This window comes from Lithobates pipiens, unplaced genomic scaffold (genome assembly GCF_037356315.1).
Source record: "Lithobates pipiens isolate NorthernLeopardFrog02 unplaced genomic scaffold, aLitPip1_a1.2 Scaffold_18, whole genome shotgun sequence".
NCBI classification, from domain to species: Eukaryota; Metazoa; Chordata; class Amphibia; order Anura; family Ranidae; genus Lithobates; species Lithobates pipiens.
In genome coordinates, this window is record NW_027507758.1 from 414,709,189 (window position 1) to 414,733,047 (window position 23,859).

Genomic DNA, 23,859 nt, shown 5'->3' on the forward strand with positions numbered 1-23,859 from the left:
GCATAGCAAGAATGACAGCTACAAGCCTGACACCCAGAGGCAGAGGCATGATGTGACTTGTAGTTTTGCAACAGCTGGAGGTGCGCTAATTGCAGATCCCTATTGTAGGTGATGGTTGGGGGGTGGTAAAAACCCAGATCAACCGCCTGTTTGTACTGCCCCCCGGTTGCAAGTGTTAAAGAAGCCTAAGAATTAGCAATATTAACACCATATAATTGTCTAAATACAGAAAAATGTGTTGTTTGAATAACAAAGAACCACAATGATGCAGAATAATGACGCAACTGGCAAATGAAAATTCTTAAGAAGGGAAAATGTAAACAGGACATTCCAATATGAAAAAAAGACAGAAACCCAGATCCTTTACTTAAATTTAACATAATGCTTAAAGTTCATTGCTAATAAGACAACGCAGTGCCAAAAACACAGCTGCACTTAAAAATAAGAGCACATCAATATATCAGTACTGCATATTTAGTGTTCTTTGAGTTGTAAGAAAGCTTTATATACTTTAGGAACCAATAATGGGATACCTAGTATATTGGTATAGTAATTAAACATGATCTGAACCATCAAGGCAGGTACTCTGGCATTCTGTTCTAAGGCTAGATTCACACCTATGCATTTTTTGTGCTTTTTGCATTTTGCAGATTTGCACTACAGTCCATTTAACATGATTTCCTATGGAGCACATTCTGTAGTGCAAATCTGAAAAATGCAAAAAGCACTAAAAATGCATAGGTGTGAATTAGGCCTAAAGCCTCATACACACAATCGGACTTTAAACAAACTTTACCATGGATTTCTGTACAAAGGGCGTTGGCCATGAACTTTTTCAGCATACACACGATCTGACTTTTTCAGCCAACTTTCACCAAATCACGTGTTTTTTTCTGCCCTTTACCGCCACCTTTGGTCAACTTCTGTATTGTTGTGTGATCTTTTGCATTTCACGCACACACGGTTGGATTTTCAGACGGGAAATGTTGGATGTGAGCTTGTTGTCGGAAAGTCTGACCATGTGTATGCTCCATCGAACATTTGCTGTCGGAATTTCTGTCAACAAATGTTTGATAGCAGGTTCTCAAATTTTCCAATCGTGTGTACACATGTCTGTCACACAAAAGTTCACGCATGCTCGGAATCCAGCAGAAGGAGCCGCACTGGCTATTGAACTTAATTTTTTCAGCTCATCGTATGTGTTGTACATCACTGCGTTCTCACGTTCTGAATTTTTGGCCAACGTTTGTGTGAACGTGTGTATGCAAGACAAGTTTGAGCCAACATTCTTCAAACAAAAATCCATGGTTTTGTTGTCGGAAAATCCAATCGTTTGTACGTGGCATAGCAGTCTGTGTTAAAAACAGGGGTTTAGCTTGCACACATTTACAAATACATGCATAAGCTGCAGAGCCACTTCATGGCACCTCAGTATTATCTGAAGTTCTAACTCTATAACTGATAGCAGAAAGTAGAAGCGCGTGCATTATAATGGATAGATAGAGGGCAGGTTTTCCGCACCACAGATGATCGCACTGCCCTTGCGATCTGCAAACGAGTGCCAATGTATCCTCAATAGCACCCCAAATGCATGGTACTACAGTACCATGCAGTTTGGTACAGTGCATTTTTAAAAGTAAAGCAAGCGAGCATTACTCTGTGTGCGGTCTGGTGCTTTTTCCAGTTCATTCAAATGAACCACGCTGGAATCGCACAGAAATACGCAAGTTTGAACCTGTGCGATCCCAGTGTAAACCAGCCCTAAGTGGATTTGGAAAACACAAAAATTGCACTTTATAAAAGCAACACTGTGCATCGGGAAAAAAAATATGTCTTAGTAAAAAGCTAAACTGCATATATAGTAAACAAGATGTAATGAATTTTAAATTATTATCCTAATTTAAAAACCAACATATTTGTTAAAGGTTTTACAGCACATTTTCCTTTTTTACATTCTAAAAACATTGCTGTTGGCGCTATATAAATCCTGTATAACAATAATAATTTCATAACTATAAAAACAAATCTACAAGGTATGCATTACTAAAACCCATGTGAATACGATCAGTGCAGGATTAAATACACAACAAAAAAGTACAGTTTTTAGGAAATTTTTTAAACAACGTTAGCCAAGCTAAAAAATTTATGGGTCTTTTAGAAAGGTCTTTTAAGGTTCAGGCTTAAAGGATAAAAGGAATGCCTTTAAGAGAAGCTCCATCTCTATTTCACACTCTCATTCAGACTCCTGCATTCCTAACAAGGTCAAATAGCTTTGAATAAGGAAACAATTCTGGTGATAAAAGCCATTTTGCTATGGGGAGACCTACTGAGTGACCAAGGCTGCAAACTTCCAACAGTGAAATAAAAACATTTATATCAAATGTGAATTATTCAACTCTCTCCTTCTTTCTTCGGTATATGAAACATTGTTTAAGATTAAAGTCAAACCACAACATTTAAAATCAAATGATTAAAAAAAAAGTAAAAAATAAAAGATTTGAGTATTATTCTTCCGTTTAGTTTTCACAAGGAGAGATCCCAACTAGACTCTAGCTAGACTCGCTTTAGGCCTCATTCCCACTGACATACCTATTTGTACTCCCGTGTGAAGGGCCACCTTTGCCCTCACGGGGTGCACAGGTGTTCCGTGTATCCACATGCAAGCAGGCCCGCTCATGTCTTTTGGGACACAGCAATGGGCACAACCGTTGGTCCCAATTTCCCAGCTCTGCAGAAGGGTGTCCCCAAAGGCACACTGTCTACATTCAAAGATACGCATCTGTGTGACTGTCAAATTGAGACCAGCCATTGTGTCCCTGCATCCCCAAAAGACATGAACAGGACTGCCTACATGTGGATGCACAAACACTTGTGCATCCTGTCCAAAGACGGCCCTTCGGATGGGTGTACAAATAGGTATGCCAGTGGGATCGAGGCCTTACGTATTGTTCAGGTTGGCAGACTGCACTAAATGCGCAGTTGCTGGTGTGCGTTGGGGGACATAATGCCAATGAGCCGGCTTTTTTTTTCCTTCAAACTTTATTGAAATGTCAAAGCTGACTATTTAATGCAGTCCTATTCACTGCACCAATGCTGATGTTGTGTTTTGTGTTACAACCCAATGCTCTAAAAAAGTAATGCATGCAGTACTCTTTTTCAGCAGCCCTCACCGGAAACATAGACATTTCACCTTGTCTAAGGCCTGATTCACACCTATGCATTTTTTGTGCTTTTTGCATTTTGCAGATTTGCACTACAGTCCATATAACATGGGTTCCTATGGAACACGTTCTGTAGAGCAAATCTTCAAAATGCAAAAAGCACTATAAATGCATAGGTGTGAATCAAACCTTAGGCCTGATTCACACTTGTGCAGGTTGTAGTTTGCATATTGCAGGTGAATTTTGCGTTTTTTCAATACATATCTTTAAACCATTGAAGTCTATGGAAACAAAAACCAGAAAAAAAAACCCTGGCCCTTTCCATAAAATGCACAGATATGAACTACATCCATAGGAAACCTTGTTAAATGGACTGTTCTGCAGAACTGTTCTGTGTTTCTGCAAAACTAAAAATGCACTAAAAAATGCATAGGAGTGAACCAGGCCGTAAGGTGGGACTACGCTGTACAGATTCCTGGTGTAAACAAGCCCCTAAATTCATATTAAAGGCAATTTTCAAAAAAAAAGCAAACATGTCATACTTATCTGCTCTGGGCAATGGTTTTGGACAGAGCAACCCTGATCCTCTTCTTCTTGGGTCCCCGGCTGGTGCTCCTGGTACCTCCCTCCTGCTGAGTGCCCCCAGAGCAAGCTGCTTGCTATGATCGTCGCACCCAAGCAGGCTCGCTCCCGAGCCACTGCTCTATGTGTCCATTCACACATGGAGCTGTGGCTCGGGCCCTGCCCTCTCTCTCGTCAATGACTCCCACTGCTGTCCCAGAAGGGAGAGTACCCAGAGAGCTGAAGCTCTCGTGCACATTGCTGGAATGCGATGGGGCTCAGGTAAGTATTAGGGGGCTGCTGCACAGTGAAGGTTTTTTACCAGCATGCAAAGAATGCATGTAGGTAACAAAACCTTGGGCCTACAGGTAAAAAATTCATTTTTTAGCTTAGAATAGAGTAGGGAAGGGTTAAAACTTCTGATAAGTTTTTATTGCTGCTTGTGTCCATGATGGAGAGATACACCCTCTTCATTTGTCCTTTTGACCACTGTCAATAGGAAAAACAAATTTGAAATCCAAAATGTTATGCCCCGTACACACGATTGGAAATTCCGCCAGTAAAAGTCCGATGTGAGCTTTTGGTTGCAAATTCCGACTGTGTGTATGCTCCATCAGACTTTTGCTGGCGGAATTCCCACCAGCAAAAGATTGAGAGCATGTTCTCAATTTTTTGGTGGGGAAATGTTCAGATTGTCTGTAGCAATTCCGACACGCAAAATTCCTACGCATGCTCGGAAACAATTTGACGCATGCTCGAAAACATTAAACTTAATTTTCTCGCGCTCGTCGTAGTGTTGTACGTCACTGCGTTCTTGAAGGTTGAAAGTTCAGAGAACAATTGTGTGACCTTGTGTATGCAAGGCAAGCTTGAGGTTGGCGAACTGCACTAAATGTGCAGTTGCTGGCGTGCGTTGACGAAAAATCTGATTGTGTGTACGCGGCCATCACAGTCACAGGAATAGAGGAGAAATCTTCCAATAGGAACAGTCTCCTTTCTATCATCTCCTCTTGTGTCTTCAGGACAGGAAGTGAAGGAAAATTATCCCAATGGCACACATACAGCAAAATAACTATATAAATAAAATGCCAGGGTTTTTAACCCTTCCTTACTCGATCTAAAACAAATAAATAAAAAGTGACTATACACACACTTTAAAACACATCCACCTGAAATTACATTGAAAATGCTTTCCTTTGTTGCCTCCTGAGATGTATCAGCACATTTTATACCATCCTCTATTTTAAGTACTAATCGCTTTTTTGAACTACAACATCATTTTAGACCATATCTGTATTTACTAACCAAATGGCATTACACTCACTTTCCTTACTACACCATATAATTTCATCTTACTCTTGATACTGCTGCCCAATATCAATTTCAACAAGCATTCGTTTTCTTTTCCAGACATTTGTTTGGACGAGGGAATGCTTTAGAACCCTGAGTTACTGCCAGGGCTCTTTCACAACAGTCCAGATGTAAAAACACATAAAGGGGTGGTGCTTTACATTGTTACAACACAAAGTACTATTATATTTGTTTTACACTTTTTTTTACTTTATTGAAATGCCACAAAATGACACTTTTTTTCAAGTCTAAGCACCACAGTGTATTGCAATGCACTACTGTACATAAAAAGGGAGCATGTCTGCATTTTGATTCAATGCACTGCTACCCCCAACAGAGCAGCGTTGTGAACAGGGCATATGCAGATTACTACAGCCCCAACTGAGATAGGGCTGAATGAGTCCTCACAGAGAAAACTGTTTCACCAATGTTTGAAAATCTTCAAGAGCAACATAAACTGATTATAAAGCTTTTTAGGCAAGAACCCTAGTTTCCATGTCACAGATTTGCACTCATTTCCTTTCTGGTGACTGTAATGCTTTCCGGCAGAAAAGGTCAGACGGAATCAATCTGTCGGATATTACGATCATGTGTGGGCTTCATCTGACTTTTTTTCTTCAAAAATTCTGACGGACCTAGAAATAGATTTGACAAATCTGTCCGACAGAATCAATTTCTATCGGGAAAACCGTTTGTCTGTATGCTGGTCTGACGGACCAAATATGATGCTAGGGCAGCTATTGGCTACTGGATATTGAACTTCCTTTTCTAGTCCCGTCGTATGTCATCACGTTCAAAACAAACTGACTTTGGTCCGTTTGTGTGTGGGCAAGTCCGTTCGGTCAGAAGTCCATCGTAACTCCGTTGAAAGTCTGTCGGAACTCCGTCAGGAAGAACGTTGGACCTTTTCTGACAGAAACTGGTCGTGTGTACGTGGTATACGGCTTCATGCACATGGATAGTTTGTTCTGAGGATTGTGGGCTTATATCTGCACCCCAGAAAGATAGTTCCAGCATACAGATGCCCATAGTATTAATAATGAATGGCTATACATTAGTTATATATAGTTATACAGTGGAGTTGACTTTACTAGAACTGCAGAGTGAAAAATCTGGTGCAGCTGTGCATGGTAGCCAATCAGCTTCTAACTTATTCAATTAAGGTTTAACAAATAAAAACCAGGAGCTGATTGGTTTTCTATGTAGAGCTCCACAGGATTTTGCATTCTCAAATTTTAGTAAATCATCCCCACTGTGTTTGTGTAAACTCATGTATTGGGGTAAACCCGGAATGTGGCAGCTATGCGTTGCAGGATTTATGACGATGCGCAAACTTATGAAAAGTATGTTTTATACCTTGATACAGCCAATATACAACATTCATTTCTCACGCGCAATTTACGCCAGAAGCCTCAAACCGCCCATGTGCATGTAACCGAAGTGAGTGACTAAAAGTGGAAATGTCTCTAAGGCCCATTTCACACTGGTGGAGTCTACCAGCAGATCTGTGTACTCAGCAGGGGATCTATCTGTGAATCCCTGCTGAGCAGGTGGGTGACAGGTTCATGTCTGCTCCGAGAATGCAGGCCAGACACGGACACAGCCCGCTCTCTTCTATGGGCTTTTGGATGGAAATGGAGTGACAGGTGGACCCGATCTGTCTTTCCACGTAAAAGAGGCCCAATGAAGCCCCAATTAGCAGTATAAGGCCAACAGGGATTCTAATCATTCCCTAACTCCATCCCAAAAAAATAAAATAAGGTTTTGACTGGACATACACTTTAAATCTATTCTCATTTTTCTTCAGACTGATCCAACAGGTCATTAGGCATCATCTTATCAAGCTATAGTTAAAAGTACTCTACTTGTCATCCCATCTAGTTGTCCAAGCAGCATTTTGTTTTTCCTAGATACCCAACACTCTATACCGCAGTGATTCTTAACCAGGGTTCCTCCAGAGGTTGCTAGGGGTTCCTTCAGCATTGGGCCATTTCTACCTCTCGAATAAGTTCCCACCGACACCATTGATCCTTTTAGCTATCTGTAAGGAGGTAATTCTTCCCAATGACCAAAAGTGTAAGGGCCGGTTCACACAGCGAGGCGCGGCGAGGCGTCTCCGACTTGCCTCGCCGCGACCTGCGGGGACCTCAGCGGCGACTTGCAGAGGACTTCTGTATAGAAGTCAATGCAAGTCGCCCCCGAAGTCGCCCCGAAGTAGTACAGGAACCTTTTTTCTGAGTCGGAGCGACTCGAGTCGCTCCTCTCAGAACGGTTCCATTGTACAGAACGGGGGCGACTTGCGGGAGCGAGGCGAGGCGAGCCGTGTCGCCTCGCATCGCCTCGCTGTGTGAACCGGCCCTTAGGCCATTCCTCTCACTGACCATCACACTAATGTATCATGAGTTGTAGATTTCTAATTTTCAGCAGGGGTTCCCCAAGACTGGAGAACTTTTTCAAGGGTTCCTCTGTGTTGAAAAGGTTAAGAAAGGCTGCTATACCGCAATTTTTTCTAGTAACCCACCCATTCATATCACATCACTAGTTTAATTTTCTTATTTCACCTCCCTTTCTTAGTATACGAGTAGTATATGTATAATTTTCTCATCCTGCTTTACTTCTCATGTGCTCCCAGTATCTTTGCTATAGGCATTCCCTTACCTCTCACTGTAATGTTATCCACATTGTTCAACTCAATACCCATCATTGTCCTACTCCTTTTAATTTCTTCTCTGTTTACTATCTACTCCTGCATTGTACTCCCTGTGCTTAATATAATCTGTTCCATCGCCATTTCTTCTTCTTATATCGTCTTTCCTTGTGCATTACCAGGCACAGTTTGCTTCGACAGTTGAACGTTTCTCATTTCACACATTTCTCACTCGTGCTGCTTTCCATTTGAAGTGTCTTTTATTATTTTGTACATGCTGTCATGTCTATGCCCTGCATTTTCATCTCTTATCCCCAAATTAATTTCTGTACTTGTCACATGAGACAGCCAATGACTAAAGAAAACTAAAATGTGCTTTCCTGTGACTACAAACCTAAATATTACCAAGCTAGTTCACTGACAGATCCTTTCTGGATAACTATGAAACATATATAAATTTATGAGCGGCACCTTGCATTCTCCTACTAGGCTGAATCTTATTGAGTGCACATAACTGCAAAGTGACTGAATGGAACATAGAGTTCCATGGTGACTCATAGATAGAAGGTCATTAGTGATGTCACCGCAGTCGGCTGGGCTTTCAGCAGGAGGTCAGCTATGAAGGAGACATTAGCAGACAGTGGCAAGCCACAAGGATGTAAATACTGCTCACAAAATTGTAGCCCGTGTACACTAGGAAGGGAGCTTTGACCTGTATGTCATAGATCAAACAAACAAAAGCACCATCAAACACATGAATGCAACCGAGGTCTCATACTCAACTAAATAAATAAAGCCAATTCACACCCAAGAAAAACTAGAACAAAATAATGTGTAAAAATGACTGCTGGGCCATTTATTTATATAGCACAGCATTCAGTAGGGCTGGAATTGTGCTGCCGGAGTTTCCTTACAGATATTTTAAGTGAAATTAAACCCTCCCTTTTTAAGCACTTTCCGCAGCTGATTTAATCACTTAATGAGGATGCAGCTTCATTATCTTTTAATCCTTGTCTGTTTCGGTTTAAGCTGGTGCCATGACCACTACCCCAGGTTTCCTGTTTCAGGATGTCTCCTTTTGCTCCCAGTATCCTATGGAACCACTCTCGCATGCAATAGCCTAAGATGGCAAATATGTAAGCCAGGGGTGTCAAACTCAATTTTATTGCAGGCCGCATCAGTATTATGGTCACCATCAAAGGGTCGATTGTATCTGTAAGACTAGATGTCTAGAGTACCCCACACTTCCCTCTTACATCAGATGTCAAGAGCCCCCTCACCATCAGAAGTCAAGAGTCCCCCATCCTCCCTTACATCACAGTGCACCTCTCCTTACCATGTGCTGCTGCCAGGAAGAAGCTGGAGGCAGAAATGAGAAGCAGAAGGTGTAGGGTCTAGAGAAGAACCAGAGGAGGGCTGGTGTCAGCTGCCATAGTCTGCTGAATACTGAGACCAGAGGAAGCAGAGACAAGGGGGTGCTGTGGCTGCACAGAGAAATGCAGGAGTTCTGTCCTCCTCACTGCTGCAGACTGCTAGGACGGGGGACAGGGGTCAAGGGTGGGGTATCAAGAGACGAGCCTCTCTGCAGCTGCACAAAGGAGTGAAGGATCGGCCAGAGGAGTTCTGTCCTCCCCTCTGCTGTTGACTGCTGAGACAAGGTGCTGAGACAAGGTGTGGGCAGAGAAAAGTAGGGTGCCGCAAGAGAGGTGTGAGGGCTAAGAGAAATGGCCTGGTGGGCCAGATTCAGTCACAGGTCTTGTGTTTGACACATGTGATCTAAGCTATGTAGCCTAAGATGACGGCGCTGAGACAGCAGGGGCCAGCAGCACTGACAGTAGTAAATTGCAAGTGCAAAATGTAAGAATTTTAACTAAGAGTTTACTGGGGAATGATTATTTTATTATGCTGTGTTAAACTAAAAAACACTGAGGGTTTAATCCTACTTGAACACTGAGGAAACAAAAAATTAAAGCTAGCCATACACTAGAAAATTTTTAATTGAGGAGCGTTTGCTCGATTTTCTTATAACTAGTAGGGTCAAATTGATGTATGTTTTTCACTGAAGTGACTAGAAAATTTGAATAAGCAGGATATAATTTTTTTTCTTGTAACTGTGCATGTGGTTTTCATTTGGCAAATAAAACGTTTAAGTTTTTGAATGACATTCACTCACTCATTGAATGTACTGATCAGATGTTTGTACAAATATTCATACAAACATTCATTCTAAAATCTACTAGTGTATGGCTAGCTTTACCCTTGCAATGGGTTCCCATCGCCAGTGTAAGGGTAAGTTGCCTGTTCTACCTAGGGAATGATGAACAAGGTGATCTATTTAACCCTATTACTTGCTCCCGCAGACTTCCTCCTCTTTGTGCGGTCTGGTATGGACTTTGGGGGGACCCCCACGCGTAGGTGTTCCCCTTAAAATCCATACCAGGCGATGGCGACGTTGACTTCCTTTGCTAGTCCCGTCTACCTGGAGTCACGTTCAAAATGAACGGACTTTACTGCGTGTGGGAAAGTCCGTTCATTTGAAAAGTCCGGCGGACCTCTGCAAAAGTCCAGAGGATTGTCCGCTGGACCTAGTCCACCAGAAAAGTCGTGTGTGGGCAAGTCCGCTCATTTGGAAAGTCTGGCGGATTGTCCGCCAGACTAAGTCCGCCGTATAGTCTGATCGTGTGTACGCGGCATGACTCTTTATGATAAACTGTTCAAATAGCTCTATATAGAACACAGAGGAAGTAGGGAAACCTCATGGCACTAGGGACAGAGCCAGGGCCCTCTATTAAAGAACTGACCTGTTCAAAAACATCACTGGTAAATACTAGTTTGATTCTTGGTCCTAGCATACAGATTTAATTTGGATCGTGTTGTTGGAAAATGCGATCGTGTGTGGGCTTCAACTGACTTTTTCTGTCGGAATTTACGACGAATAAAGTACGATCGTTTAAATTCCGATCGTGTGTAGACACTTCTGACGGACAAAGTGCCATGCATGCTCAGAAAAAATTACGAGACAAAAGCTATTGGCTACTGGGCCCGTTTATAGTCCAGTCGTACGTGTCCTATGTCACTGCATCAAGAACGATCGGATTTTCCAACAACTTTGTGCGACCATGTGTATGCTACACAAGTTTGGGCCAAAATCCGTCAGAAAAAATCAGACGGATTTTGTCATTGGAAAGTCCGACCGTGTGTACAGGGCATTAGAGTTTGATTTCTGGCCCAGCCATAGAAGTTTGATTCTTGATCCTAGAATAATAAGAGTTTGATTCCTAAGTCTATTATAATAAGAGTTTGAATCTTGGACCTAGCATATGAGTTTGATTCTTGGTTCTAGTATGAGTTTGATTATTGGTCCTAGTATAAGAGTTTGATTCTTGGTCCTAATATAAAAGGAGTTTGACTCTTGGTCCTAGCATATGAGTTTGATTCTTGATCCTAGCATATGAGTTTGATTCTTGGTCCTAGCATATGAGTTTGATTCTTGGTCCTAGCATATGAGTTTGATTCTTGGTCCTAGCATATGAGTTTGATCCTTGGTCCTAGTATAAGAGTTTGATTCTTGGTCCTAGTATGTTAAGAGTTTGATTCTTGGTCCTAGCATATGAGTTTGATTCCTGGTCCTAGTATATGAGTTTGATCCTGGGTCCTACTATAATAAGGTTTAATTCTTGGTTCTAGTATAAGAGTTTGATTCTTGGTCCTACCATATGAGTTAGGCTCTTGGTCCCAGCACCCAGTTTGATTCTTGGTCTTAGGATGCAGGTTTGATTCTTGGCCTTGGAACATAAACTACAGTGAAACCTTGGTTTGCGAGCATAATTTGTTCCAAAAGCATGCTTGTAATCCAAAGCACTCTTATATCAAAGTGAATTTCCCCATAGGAAATAGTGGAAACACTGATGATTCGTTCCACAACCATGTATTCATATAAAAATGATTATGGCAAAAAAAAAAAAAAAAAAAACACAGTATAAAGTGTACTGTAAACATAAAACTGCACTTCAAAATACAGTACTGTACAGTAGTAGGAATACTGTACTGTACCTCTGTATTGCAAGTTTTAAGGTAAAAAGAAAAAGAATGTGCACAGTGACAATGTTAAGGAGTCTGGTGCTCACCTATTTAAAGCCACTGTGTATACTGTATGTAGAGTAAAGCTGCTGGTGTACAGAGCTCTGTATGTGGCCAGAGGTGCTCATCTATTTAAAGTGGATAGATTAAGGCTTATCTGTAGGTCCAAGAAATATCTCCTAAACCTACATGGTTTAGGAGATATTTGCCAAAAGACAGGCACCGCTGTCTACGGCGATGTGCCACGAGTGGCGGCTCCCGTGCGCATACGCGGGAGTGACGTCATCGCGGCTCCGTCGAATGACAGTGCCGGAGCAGCGAGACCCACCAAGAAGATGAAGGCTCCGTACACAAGGGGACAGCGGTGACTTCGCTGGCTACTGTGTCAGGTAAGTGACACATAATGGACTACTATGCGATGCATAGTAGTCCATTATGCTTTGTATAGTAGTCCATTATGCTTTACCTTTGCAGGGAATCAAAGCTTTACCTTTGCAGGGAATCAAATCTTTAAAGCTGCTCTGTATACAGTACTGTACTCTCAGTAAAGCTGCTTGCGTACAGTACAATGCTGTATGTGGCCACAGGTTCAGCTCACAGTGCTTCCTAGAGAACTCCGGAACTGTTGACATCACTCTTGCTGGGAGTGTCTGATTGTCTCCAGGAAGCTCTGGGAGCCACCAACGACCCGCAAATCTCTGGCCACATACAAAGCTGTACTGTATGCTGTACACCAGCGGCTTCACTATACATATACACAGCGGCTTTCTATGGATGAGCAGCAGGCTTCTTCACATTGTGAGTGTAATTCTTTTTTTTTACATAAAAAAAAAACGCTCGTATACCAAGATAGTGTTTGCAGATCAAGGCAAATTTAAAAAAAAAAATTGCTCATCTTTCAAAACGCTCGTAAACCAAGGTTTCACTGTATTTATGATCTATGCAACAACAGTTTTGCATACTTAAAGTTAATTTGCCCCATCTTTTCCAACTTAGAAATGCGATTTCTTTGTTATAAACTTATGATCATTAGCGTGAGCCTGATTCCATTTATTTCTCATAGCTGTGCTGGTGATTCATCGTTTAACTGTCTCCTCTGCAGTACACTGAAGCAGCTCTGTTCTGCTCCTGTTGTGGGAAGCCACGTCAGCAGGAAACCCTGCTGCTTGCCAGGTCACATTCATAACTGTCTGGAGCAGTCGACAAGCAGCACAGTCCAGGACTTTTGGTTTTCACAAGTATACAGAGCTCAAAGCCTGGAAAATAGGGAAGACTAGGAGTCTGAACTCCCACACGTTTCAAACCTCAAACATTAAGGTTTCACTAAATCCAAAATGTATGTTGGCTAATATAAAAGCCTAGCTAATAACAGTAACCAAACATATTGTTTAAGTTTGAAGGGGTTGTAACAGACTTAATAAATAAATTCAACTGGAATCTTTAGTGACAATTACTTTGATTAAAGTAGAACTATGGCCTCCCATAAAATAGTGTATGCTAGAGTACTTAAACCTGAACTCCAACCTACGTTCAGTCTTGCACGGTTGTACAAGCTCCTCTTCTGATCTGACATTGCTTCTCTCATTTCACTGCACACTGTAAGCTGCAACAAGTCAGATAAAGCCCACCACCTAATTTCCTGGCTGGAGGACATCCAGCAGCATCTAGCATTTTCCACCCCAGCCTTACTGTCCCTGGCCCATCACTTTTACTCACTGCTGTTTTTAGGGATCTATGCAGCCCCCACCAGCCATGATCTGCCCGCATTGCCCATAGAAGCAATTTCGCAAATATGTATGAACTGAAAACAGAAAAGATTTATTTAAAATGCTATTAGCATGCTGATGATGAGGAAAGTGACAGCAAAATGTAAGCAAAACCACCTGCCTTAATAAATCCAAATTAGTTATCCTGCAAAGTCCCACAATTACCAGTTGATCCTGCTAGTTAAGTCCACCTAAGGAAGCTGTGATGGCGTGGCAACAATGCTGCACTGCTCGTAACTTCAGAGTTGCCACTCTCACGTAGGCAGTTCCTGATTCACAAGCTTTTAGCTTGTCAATCAGCGCTTGCCCACCTAGGCCCGCCTATTGCTTTCTGGATTGACAGCACCGTCTCTGTTGCTGAAACCTTCCTACTGTGATGAAGCATATGAGACACAAATGAGGAAGATGTGTCACAGTCAGGGTCAGGCTCAGTCCTCCCCTATCCTTGAGCAGAAGCAGATCAGTGTATCTGCAACAGTGTAAAGGCTGATTCACTTGGGCACAGAGAGCCATATACTATAAAAAAGTACAAGTTAAAGAATGGCTGCAGCTGTATGCTGGTAACCGCACATTAAAGCTTTAATTTTCATACAGGGACAGATGAGTCACCCCAGACGCAAACCGTGTGCGTCCAATAGTGCACCTCCACAACTATATGCAAATAAATGCTCGGATGTGCAGCAACCAAGATGGCAACCGCAAAAGAATCCCTCTGCTCCACATCCCAATGAAGAAAGCCGCACAGGCTCGGGCATGTTTGCCAATACACACGCGCATGTGCGCAAATGGATGTGCGCCTACAGGCGCCGGAGCACATGCCCGCACCTTGTGACAATTATTGGTGCTAAATGGACTATTTAAAGAGGGCCTGCACCCAGGATCAATGCTGTCTGTTCTACAGTGTTCCCTATAATTCCTGCAACCTGTTTACCTTACACCTGTTCCAGTTGCTAACTTGGCTTGTTCCAGACTAATCCTGCTATCCTCCTGCATCCGACCCCAGCTTGTCTCTGATTCTGCCTATTCCTTTAGATACCTTGCTGCCTGCCTGCTGACAACCCAGCCTGTACCTTGACTTCGCTCCAGTCTCCGTATCTGTTCCTGATCTGCCCGCTTGTGTATGACCCGGCCTGCCTGCACCTACCTGTGTTCCTAGCCTACAGAACACCCACTTTGCTAACTGCTGTGTCCATCTTCCTGTCTGTGGTGCTCTATTACCAAGCCTGCTCCAGTCTTCAGTCTACCTGCTGTTCCAGGTCTCCCTACTTGTTGGTGATCCTCCACGGGGACATTGGAAGTTCCAAGCCAGCTCCTCCATCAGCGATCCTGACAGGCACTTGTGCCACTCTGCACTCTTGTGCCTCCTGTCTGCACTATAAGGGTTTCTCAATTCAGAGGTGTAGGAGAGGTCTTCCTCTGCATATCAGGCTCTACTACCAGGTACGTGACAACCTGTCACTCCCGGGTGGGTGCAGAGATATGCTAGTTTTTCATGGTGTATGGCTCTATGCCCCATAAAAAAGTACAAGTGCCCCAGGAAGTAGTGATGAGGAAACTATTATGAAGAGGAGGTGAAGGGAGCTAAGTACACTGTTATGAAGGGGAGGGAAGCTGACTAAGGACACTGCTATGAAGGGGGAGGGGGGTGCTAAGCTCGCTGTTGTTGAAGAGGGGTGAAGAGGGCTAAGGGCACTGCTATGAAGGGGGTGAAGGGGACTAAGGACATTGCTATGAAGGGAGGGGCAACTTGCCATAAAAAGGGGAACTGTGACGTAAAGGGGGATGTGATGTAAAGTGAGGGAAACTGGGAGGGGGGATTAAGGACACTGTTGAAAAGGCGGGGGCTGTGATGAAAAGTGGGGGGGGGATTTGATGCACAAGATGGACTGAGGACACTGATGTAAGAAAGGGACTGTGATATGAATACGGGGGCTGTGATGTAAATTATCTGAGTTGTCGTACACACATGTGATTCGGACCTCGGCTGGGAGAAAATGTTACTGAACAGACCCCCGTGAATTTTAATTCAAGATCCACAAAAGCAAGGTGAATGGAGGAATTCCCCCACCCTCCCAGCTGGGAAACTCTATAGTAACAGTGGCTCATGCTGTTGTCATAATACACTGATCACGAGCTGCAGCCACTGATCACGAGCTGCAGCCGCTGATCAATAAAAGTTTTCCAGCATGTCCATTTGACAGAAGTCGATCGAACAAACGACATCTGTCAAATAGGGAGGGCCACACACAGATCGAAATTTGTATTTCCATCTGTCAATGCCAGCTTACACTTATTTGCCTAAGCTCCTTTCCACTCAGTCGGCTATAATTATGGTGTTCTCAGAATCCCTGCCAAGTCTTCCAGAAATTCTACTCTCAGAATCTCTGCCAGGATTACTGATGGTACTTGCAGAATCCCTCCCGGGACTTTCAGAGTTCTACTAAATGGAGGTGTGTCCCCTAACCAGGAAGAGTATTTAAGTACCAGCTTTTTGAAGTAGTGCTGTGTCTTAACACCAGCTACCTTGATGCAAAGAACTATAATGCTTTCCTGTGAGACTGCTTGATGGTTGCCGACATAGATCAACCTGACCACTCTAATTTGCTGCCTGACTAACCCTTTGCTTGGACCTGACTACACTCTTGCCTGCCTTGACCCAACTACTCATCTAAACCCTAAACAATATCTGCATCGTCTCTTTGGCCCAGCCACCTCCTTAGTGAGGCAATCCTGAAAGAGTCACATCCTGGTCAAAGTTCGCAGTGAAGTAAATCATAACCACTATGGTCTGCCCATCTCTACCTTCAGCAGCACTGGTGAAAATTAACAGTTGCTTAGACCCTACACCTCGGATAAGCCATTATCACCTGCCAGGAGGAACCATAACACCTGAAAACAACTGAGAGTCAGAACTTTAGTACATCACATTTATTTTTGGAAAGTAAGTTCCGCTGCTTTATAAAGTCACAGCCCTGCAACAAGTCTTTTCAACTTTTGGGCTGACTCAGACTATCCGTGTTTTGCTCAGTTACATAGTCTATTCTCGAGGGACTCTGTACACCCACTTAGCGCACATCATTACCATTGGAAAACAAAAATTACTAGGTATGTAGATGGCATAAAACTGATTAACGCCAAAGCGAGGGCCCAAATTCTTTCTTTGCACAGGAATCCTATGTATTCTACAGTATGTCTACCACTGTTAAATCTAATGAGGATAGAAAACCATGATGGAAACATCATACACATGTATATATAGAACATACACACTTCCTCAAACTCATCTTAGTAATATAACCCTATATAGACTTTTAAGACAATAACTTTCAGTTTTTGAGCTTTACTCAAAAGAATTTATCCAAGGGTAATGATACTTTAACAGCCAGTTACTGTACCTTTTACATGCACACACACGTTCCAATAACACACATCCACTTGTAGCACAGGAAGTGATTAATTATCCTCTGACAGAAATGTGTGGGGTCCTCAGAAGTTTATATTGAGGAGGCTCGCCTCATTATTAAATTGTCACTTCTCACAACAGAATTATAAGCGCAATAACAACAACAACAATAATAATAAACTCCAGACGAAATTGTCTTAGACCCTGACCATCTATTTCATTTGTAAGGAAGGCCAATGATTCATACAAAGAATTGAAAACATATTGAACTTTCCTCATAAAAATTCATAAAAAAAAGAGATTTTCCCTGATTCAAACACATCTGGAATGCATATTATTGCAGCACTTTGAACTTTTTGACTTCCTACAAAGCTTCAAACTGCCCATGCACACCTCGGACTGAGAGTATGTAAAACAAATGTGACATAATGTATCTTTCCTGAAATGTTCCAATATGTGACTTATGGGGTGCAAGAAAATGAGCAGGGGAAAAATGATCATGGAAGACATTTAGCAGGAATATTCTACAATGCTGAAGAAGATTGTTGCTTTGCACAACAATAATATATACATATTTTTTCTGTGTAGCAAATGTATGAACATAGTTCTTACAAGGAGTAACACATCTACCACTTTTCCCATCCCACCTCCTCCTGGTCCAAATTCCTTCTTCTCCCTCCTTCTCCTCTCTTGCAAAACTGTCACTCAGTCAGGTCTGATATATAACTCTGTACAAATAAACTATTTTAAGCTGAACCCCAGCCTTTTTTTTTTTTGCCTTGCAACATTGTACAGGCTAATCTTCTGTACTAACACTGGTTATTCCAGCCCATTTTTATCACGCCCCTCCCCCTTTCTTTTTTATTTTCCACTTGGTGTGTATGTCTTTGGACACTTCTCTGCCTAATTACCTTAAAGTGCATGCAAACTGTCATCCTTTTTAAACTACAGCCGTAGTTATCTATAAGGATATATTGTACATGCCTCCCGCATTTATTATCCTTACCTATCCTTATCCTTATTTAGTTATCCTTACCTGTCTGTTATGAGACCCGAAAAACTGCAAATTCTGTGGGTGGGTCTGTTGCCCAGAGCTTGGTGCGTGGAGTCATGATGTCAGTAGACTCCCCGCCCACCTCTAAATGCCCCTTGTTAACATGCAATCCTCTTATCTTTTTTCAGTGAGATAAAAACTGACACACAGAGAAATATGAGTCAGTTCTTCCCCCTTGCTGTGAGTGAGATATGTAAACCACCTGTCACTCACAGCAAGGGGGAAGAACTTACTCATATTTCCCTGTGTGTCAGTTTTTATCTCACTGAGAAAAGATAAGATGATTGCTGAGAGGTGGATTAACTCTTTGTGGCAAGACTGGGAACAGATGACATGAAATCCTATACTGTACAAGGTGCAAGCCTTAATTGTTTTTTTTTTGGGGGGGGGGGGGGGGGTTATATCCACTGCAGTCTCTAGACCCTTTGCCGTTTGGTCTTCACCATGTTTAGAGATTGTCTTAATTATATAGGTGATACTCCCACAGTTATCCCCCCCAACCTCCCCCCCGACACACACACACCTTTTTTCTTAATTTTTTTTCTTTTCACACTAGATATTGATACATTCTATTTTATTTTGTTGGCATTTTGCATTTATAGCATTCCTGTGAGTTCTAGAGGACTATATATATATATATATATATATATATATATATATATATATATATATATATACTCTGTTTATCTGTACAGATAATATTTATATCTGGCTGTACAATCTATTTTGGTAAATCCTTCCTGAGACCAATGTTTGTACCATTTTCCTCTTATTATGTAACATATTCTTAAATACTAATCACTTGTAATTTCATCTCTAAAATTGTTTAATAAAAACTTATTTGACCATACAATTGGATATTCTGATTTCAATGTTTACTGTGAGCTTCTCACAGTGAGCATTAGAAGCAGCAAGTCAGGTAGATATTGCCTACTACAAGGCAAGCTCTACCCTACCACTACTACAATGATCTACCTACCATAAATATGTAAAAAAATCTGTACCTGCATTTCATCTTTAAGCCTTTTATTAAAGTGCATCTAAATCTAAAGCCTTTTCTTTTTTTATTTTGGATATAGTAGGAAAGGGGTAGGGCAAGTGTTTTATTGCTGTCTATGTTCATACTGGAAAATTCACCCCTTCTGGGGGGCATGGCCTGGACAGGCATGTGGGTAGCAGCTTTCTCACAGAGCTAACACAGTTTACTCTGATTTGATCCTGTTTGCGGCTTCACTGTGTGGTCTAATGGCTATAGGACTACTCCAGAACCTAGTGAGACCCCGCTGAGCTACTAACTGAACGAATACATGATGGTATTGAGGGGAAAGAGCAAGGAAGAGGTGCAGCGCCCGGGGCGCCAAAATGATGCCTCTGCAGGATCCAGCAGCGCACACAGCATGCGCAGATAAAACAAAAGAAACTGAGTAAACCTCAGTGACCCCCCCCCCCTACTAAAGACATGCGTTATTATGTCCAGAAGCTAGCAGGGTCCCTGAATACTACTGACCCAGCTGAGAAGGGGGGGAGCCTGAGGGGGAACTCATTGCACGAGGGAATATGGAGGAAGGAGTTCCTGAGTGCACAGATGCAAACCTCATGGATGCACAGTCAGAAGAGCTGAAAGAGGGAAGTGAGGATGAGGAGAGTGCACAACCTACACTAGCTGACTGAGATCCTGAGAGCTGTTAATAAATGTACTGCTTCTGGTAATACTTCGCAAGAATGCTTTGGTGGGTTGAAGGAGGAAGTGTCTGATAAGGCAAGATATAGAAAAGATCAGAGAAAGAACCACTACTGCTGAAAGCAGAATCAGTGCCATAGAGGATAAGCTCCCCCCTCTGATAAGAGACTCACAACATAACACCAGGATGTAGATCAACGTGTTGATGACCTCAAGAACAGAATGAGACATAATAATGTAAGAATTGTGGGTCTTCCTGAGAAAATGGAGGATAGAGACCCCACTGATTTGTGGAAATATGGTTGCTGGAGGTGTTTGGGAAGCAGGCGTTTACATCCCTATATGTGGTGGAGAGAGCTCACAGAGTCCCCCTTGCGGCCCCTTCTGCCAAGGCCTCCAGGTGGTACCGGCTCACAAATACTCACCAACCAGTCTGCTGACCAACCAAATTAGCCTGTCTAACTGTCTATTAAAAGCAGGGGTTTAGTTAGCACACATTTGCAAACGCATGTGAAAGCTGCAAGGCCTTGCTTTGCTTGCAGTCCTAATACTACAAATTTATAAGTGTCTCCACAGTGGAAGCACATGCATGGAATGGATAGATGTGGGACAGGTGAGCCTGGAGGCTGCCCTAGCCTATGCATTTGCAAATGAGTGCTAAATAAAACCCCGGCTTTTAACAGACGGTTAGACAGGCTAATTTGGTTGGTCAGTAGATTGGTTGGTGAGTTGGGCTATGGAATTGTTTTTGTCTTATATGTATATGCCCTCCATGTGCTCATACTGTGAAGGCCAGTTATGGGTGTGGGCAGTGGCCAGTTTTTGTTACTTGTGTATCAATGTTCCTAAGCTGAAATATATACACAGAACAATTTGGTTTCTTCTCTCTACTGCTCCATGTGTTGTAATCAATGACGCTATACTGCATGGTTATAATTACTTCCAAATTGAAGGACTACACAGTGAGATGTATTTAAGTCACTGGACATAGTAAGCTATACTAATGTTTCTGAACATTATTAAATAGAACATCTCCACTCTATTGGAAATATAAAAAAATATCAGCCACACTCCACTTAGTCCCTCTTAGCATATTTCCCTATTCCCCCTATCCTTGAGAGCAAGCCAGGAGTGGTGAAATGCATCAAAGAATGTTGGTTCTTAGGTGGAGACATTGCTGTATGCAGTCAATTAATTGACTATTAGAAAATACGCTCAGAGGAGCTAAGCAAAGTGCAGCTGATATTTTTTCATATTTTCGATGGAAAACACATTGTCTATGTATCTGAGAGTCCAGTCTTGAGCGTAGTTATGAATCTGTGTGTTACTATCATTAAATAGAACCTATACTAAAATGTGTTGGTAACAAGAACAAGCTATAGATTTGGACCTGTTGAAGCAGGGAATCTTTAGTTAAGACAACACAGAGCGATTTGAATAGTGCAGTAACCCACAACAAAAAGTGAACTACCAACTATTCCAATCCAATCAAAGGTAAAAACAAAGCAGTGCTCACACTTTTATTATACTGGTTGATCTTTGCATTGCCCATGTATGTGTATAAAAGATGGAGAGTTCTGTATGCCAGTTACCTTTGTACCTAAGACACAGCGATAGTGAGATTGCTACAAGCACCAACGAATGGATGCTTAAAATGACACTAAACAATATCCTTATTCTCCAAAATTGATCCATTCAAATCCACTACCCAATGGCCCTGTAATGTTGTTTTCATGATATTGTTTCTATGTTTTGTCTGCCTCCTTCCAATGACCTCATGAGCTTTCGAACTTCCTCTTTTCCCCCTTACTTCTGTTTGTTTGAAACAAGCAATGCATTTTAGTTATGGTCATGTGCGCTGCTCTATGCATACTACAAACCCCATAGTCCAAAGTCCATCTTGGAAGTGATCAAGAGAGTTTGGCTACAGTCCTACATACAAAGGGACCATAGAGAACAAACATAGCCACCCCCAGTAGGAAGTCAGATCAAAACAAAACAACAAAAAAAGGAATTTGGAGGAAGCAGACAGCAATAGAAGGTACTTTTCCGAGTAAAGAATAAATATATGAATAGATTTTTTTTTTTAAACCAGAGTTTAGTGTCGCTTGAAGCCCATCACTCTGTCAGAGGGTTGTAGAATGCTACTAAGTTTACTATAATATTTATTTAAAAAAGGACTAAAATTTTTTTTTAAGATTTTGTATTTTGAAATGGTACAACTGTTTCAACAGAAAAGTGGCTGCCCCAGAAAATCAATTATAGTAAGCAGGCAAAAACTGCATCTATAAAAATTCTGCTTTAAGATTATGCAATTTGATGCAGGCTCGGAGCTGTGATGGAACTGTATGATTTCTGGCATTATAAACGGTCTGATTAAATATAGTCTGGTTAGATGACTAAGGGCACATATAACTGAATTTACTGGATGGCCTTGCATACCCTTGTCAGACACAGTGGGCTGGAACACATACAGCATCGGGACTACTGAAATTTGTACCTAAATAAACCCATTTATTTATTCCTTGTAAGTGGGAGAAACATAAACCAACTGAATATTTTACTCTGAAAGGCTGACTCAATCATGCTCCCAGGTCCCAGAAACCACAGTGAGGGATTTAGAGGTTTCAGTGTCACATATGAAGGGGCTAGTGTGAGAAAAGCTTTGCAGCTCCAGCCTAAAACAGACGTCAGTTTTCCTTACCTTGAATGCACTGCAGTGTTCCGTCCTCCGCTCGTATTGTGAAGGTTTCTCCTGGGTTAACCTGAACTAGAATGACCTGTCAAAATAAGATAAAAGCGGTTCAGAACAATATAACATCTGGTTTCTCTACTGGGGAACTCATGACTTCATACACTAATTTCCCTTATTTAGTCCAGTTTGTCCACACAAAACACTACAAAATGTAAAAGGAAGGGTAAGGGGCGTAAAAGAAAACAGGCACAGACCCCAATTAGATTCTCATTAGTGAACTGCTGCATGACCAAGTGCTCTTTTCTTTTTGGTGGAAATGTTAATATGCATTTTCTCAGGAAATAAGATTTATGTGATGGGTGTTCCCAATGACAAAGAATCGGTGTAGCGTTACTGTCATTCAAACCATTCCCAGGAATTATCGGCTGCAGTGTTCTTACTGTCTTCAGTTCTTTGTAACATGCTACATAAAACTGCCAAAATGGGTATGAATTGGGAGTTAGTGATGAATGTTGGGAAAATGTTGGCAGTGCCAAGCAGGATGCTCAAAAACAATACTACAGCTGTAATAAACAGTCAGTGGGAAGCTGCCAAAGTCTTAGGAAGACTTGTTTAAAAAGGCAAAATCCAACCACACTCAGGTATTCTCTGTCTGCAGAGTGCTTCTTACATTTCTGAGTTCCTATGTGACTGGTGGAGAGAGGGACAGAGAGAGAGGAACAAATTAGTGCAAGCTCATTATAGAGCCGGCAAATGTGGTTAGAACAGGTTTCCCCCTCCAACAGAGTCCAGCCAACCCTATATATAGGCATCCACACACATGAGTATGTCATTTCATTTCTTCTTTTTTGATGGCCAGATCCTCTTGGGTGTCCATGGGGCTGATCATTGTATGAAAATGTATGCCATCTATCCTTATTTAAATTAGGAAGAGGAGTATGTTGTATTAGTCATGGGTTTTATTTGAATGTTTTTTGTCTATACTTTTTATATGAAACTTAAAAACGTTTAATGAAAAAAGAAATTAGCGAAAAAACAAAACCAAAACAGAATGCAAAGCAAACCGTGTTGTGTCCTTATTCGCATACAATTAAACATTAAGGGTATGGAATACTAACGATACTGCATTCCAAACCAAAGAGAGGACATTTGAGACTGTAGTGTTGACACCTGTTCTATTTAACTAAATGCAAATGAAGAATAGGAAAAGAAAAAGAAAGGTAGAGAGAAGGATAAAGCTAGCCATAGATGGTGCACATTTCTTTCCACGGCCACAGGTTGCAGGAAAGAAATTTGCACAATTTCCCCATCAGCACAGAAATCCCTCCTGCCAGGTCATTGTCTGCTCCCGGCGGGGGCGCGGGGGAAGCTGATCACGCCGGGAGAAGAAAGTGATTATCGCTAGCAGCGATAGCAGCCGCTTGCGATAACCAGAAGTGAATCCAGCAAGCTGTTAATCGA

At 42.0% G+C, this 23,859-nt stretch overlaps 1 protein-coding gene across 2 annotated transcripts in view; it reads right to left on the reverse strand.

The window, feature by feature from the left end:
* FNDC3B (fibronectin type III domain containing 3B) overlaps window positions 1-23,859 on the reverse strand; it is a 467,960-nt gene that overhangs the window by 296,715 nt on the left and 147,386 nt on the right. For both annotated transcript variants that reach the window (XM_077487969.1, XM_077487970.1), the window contains one exon: window positions 22,408-22,483. In XM_077487969.1, the coding sequence (XP_077344095.1) occupies window positions 22,408-22,483 (76 nt within the window). The remainder of the gene's footprint in view (window positions 1-22,407; window positions 22,484-23,859) is intronic.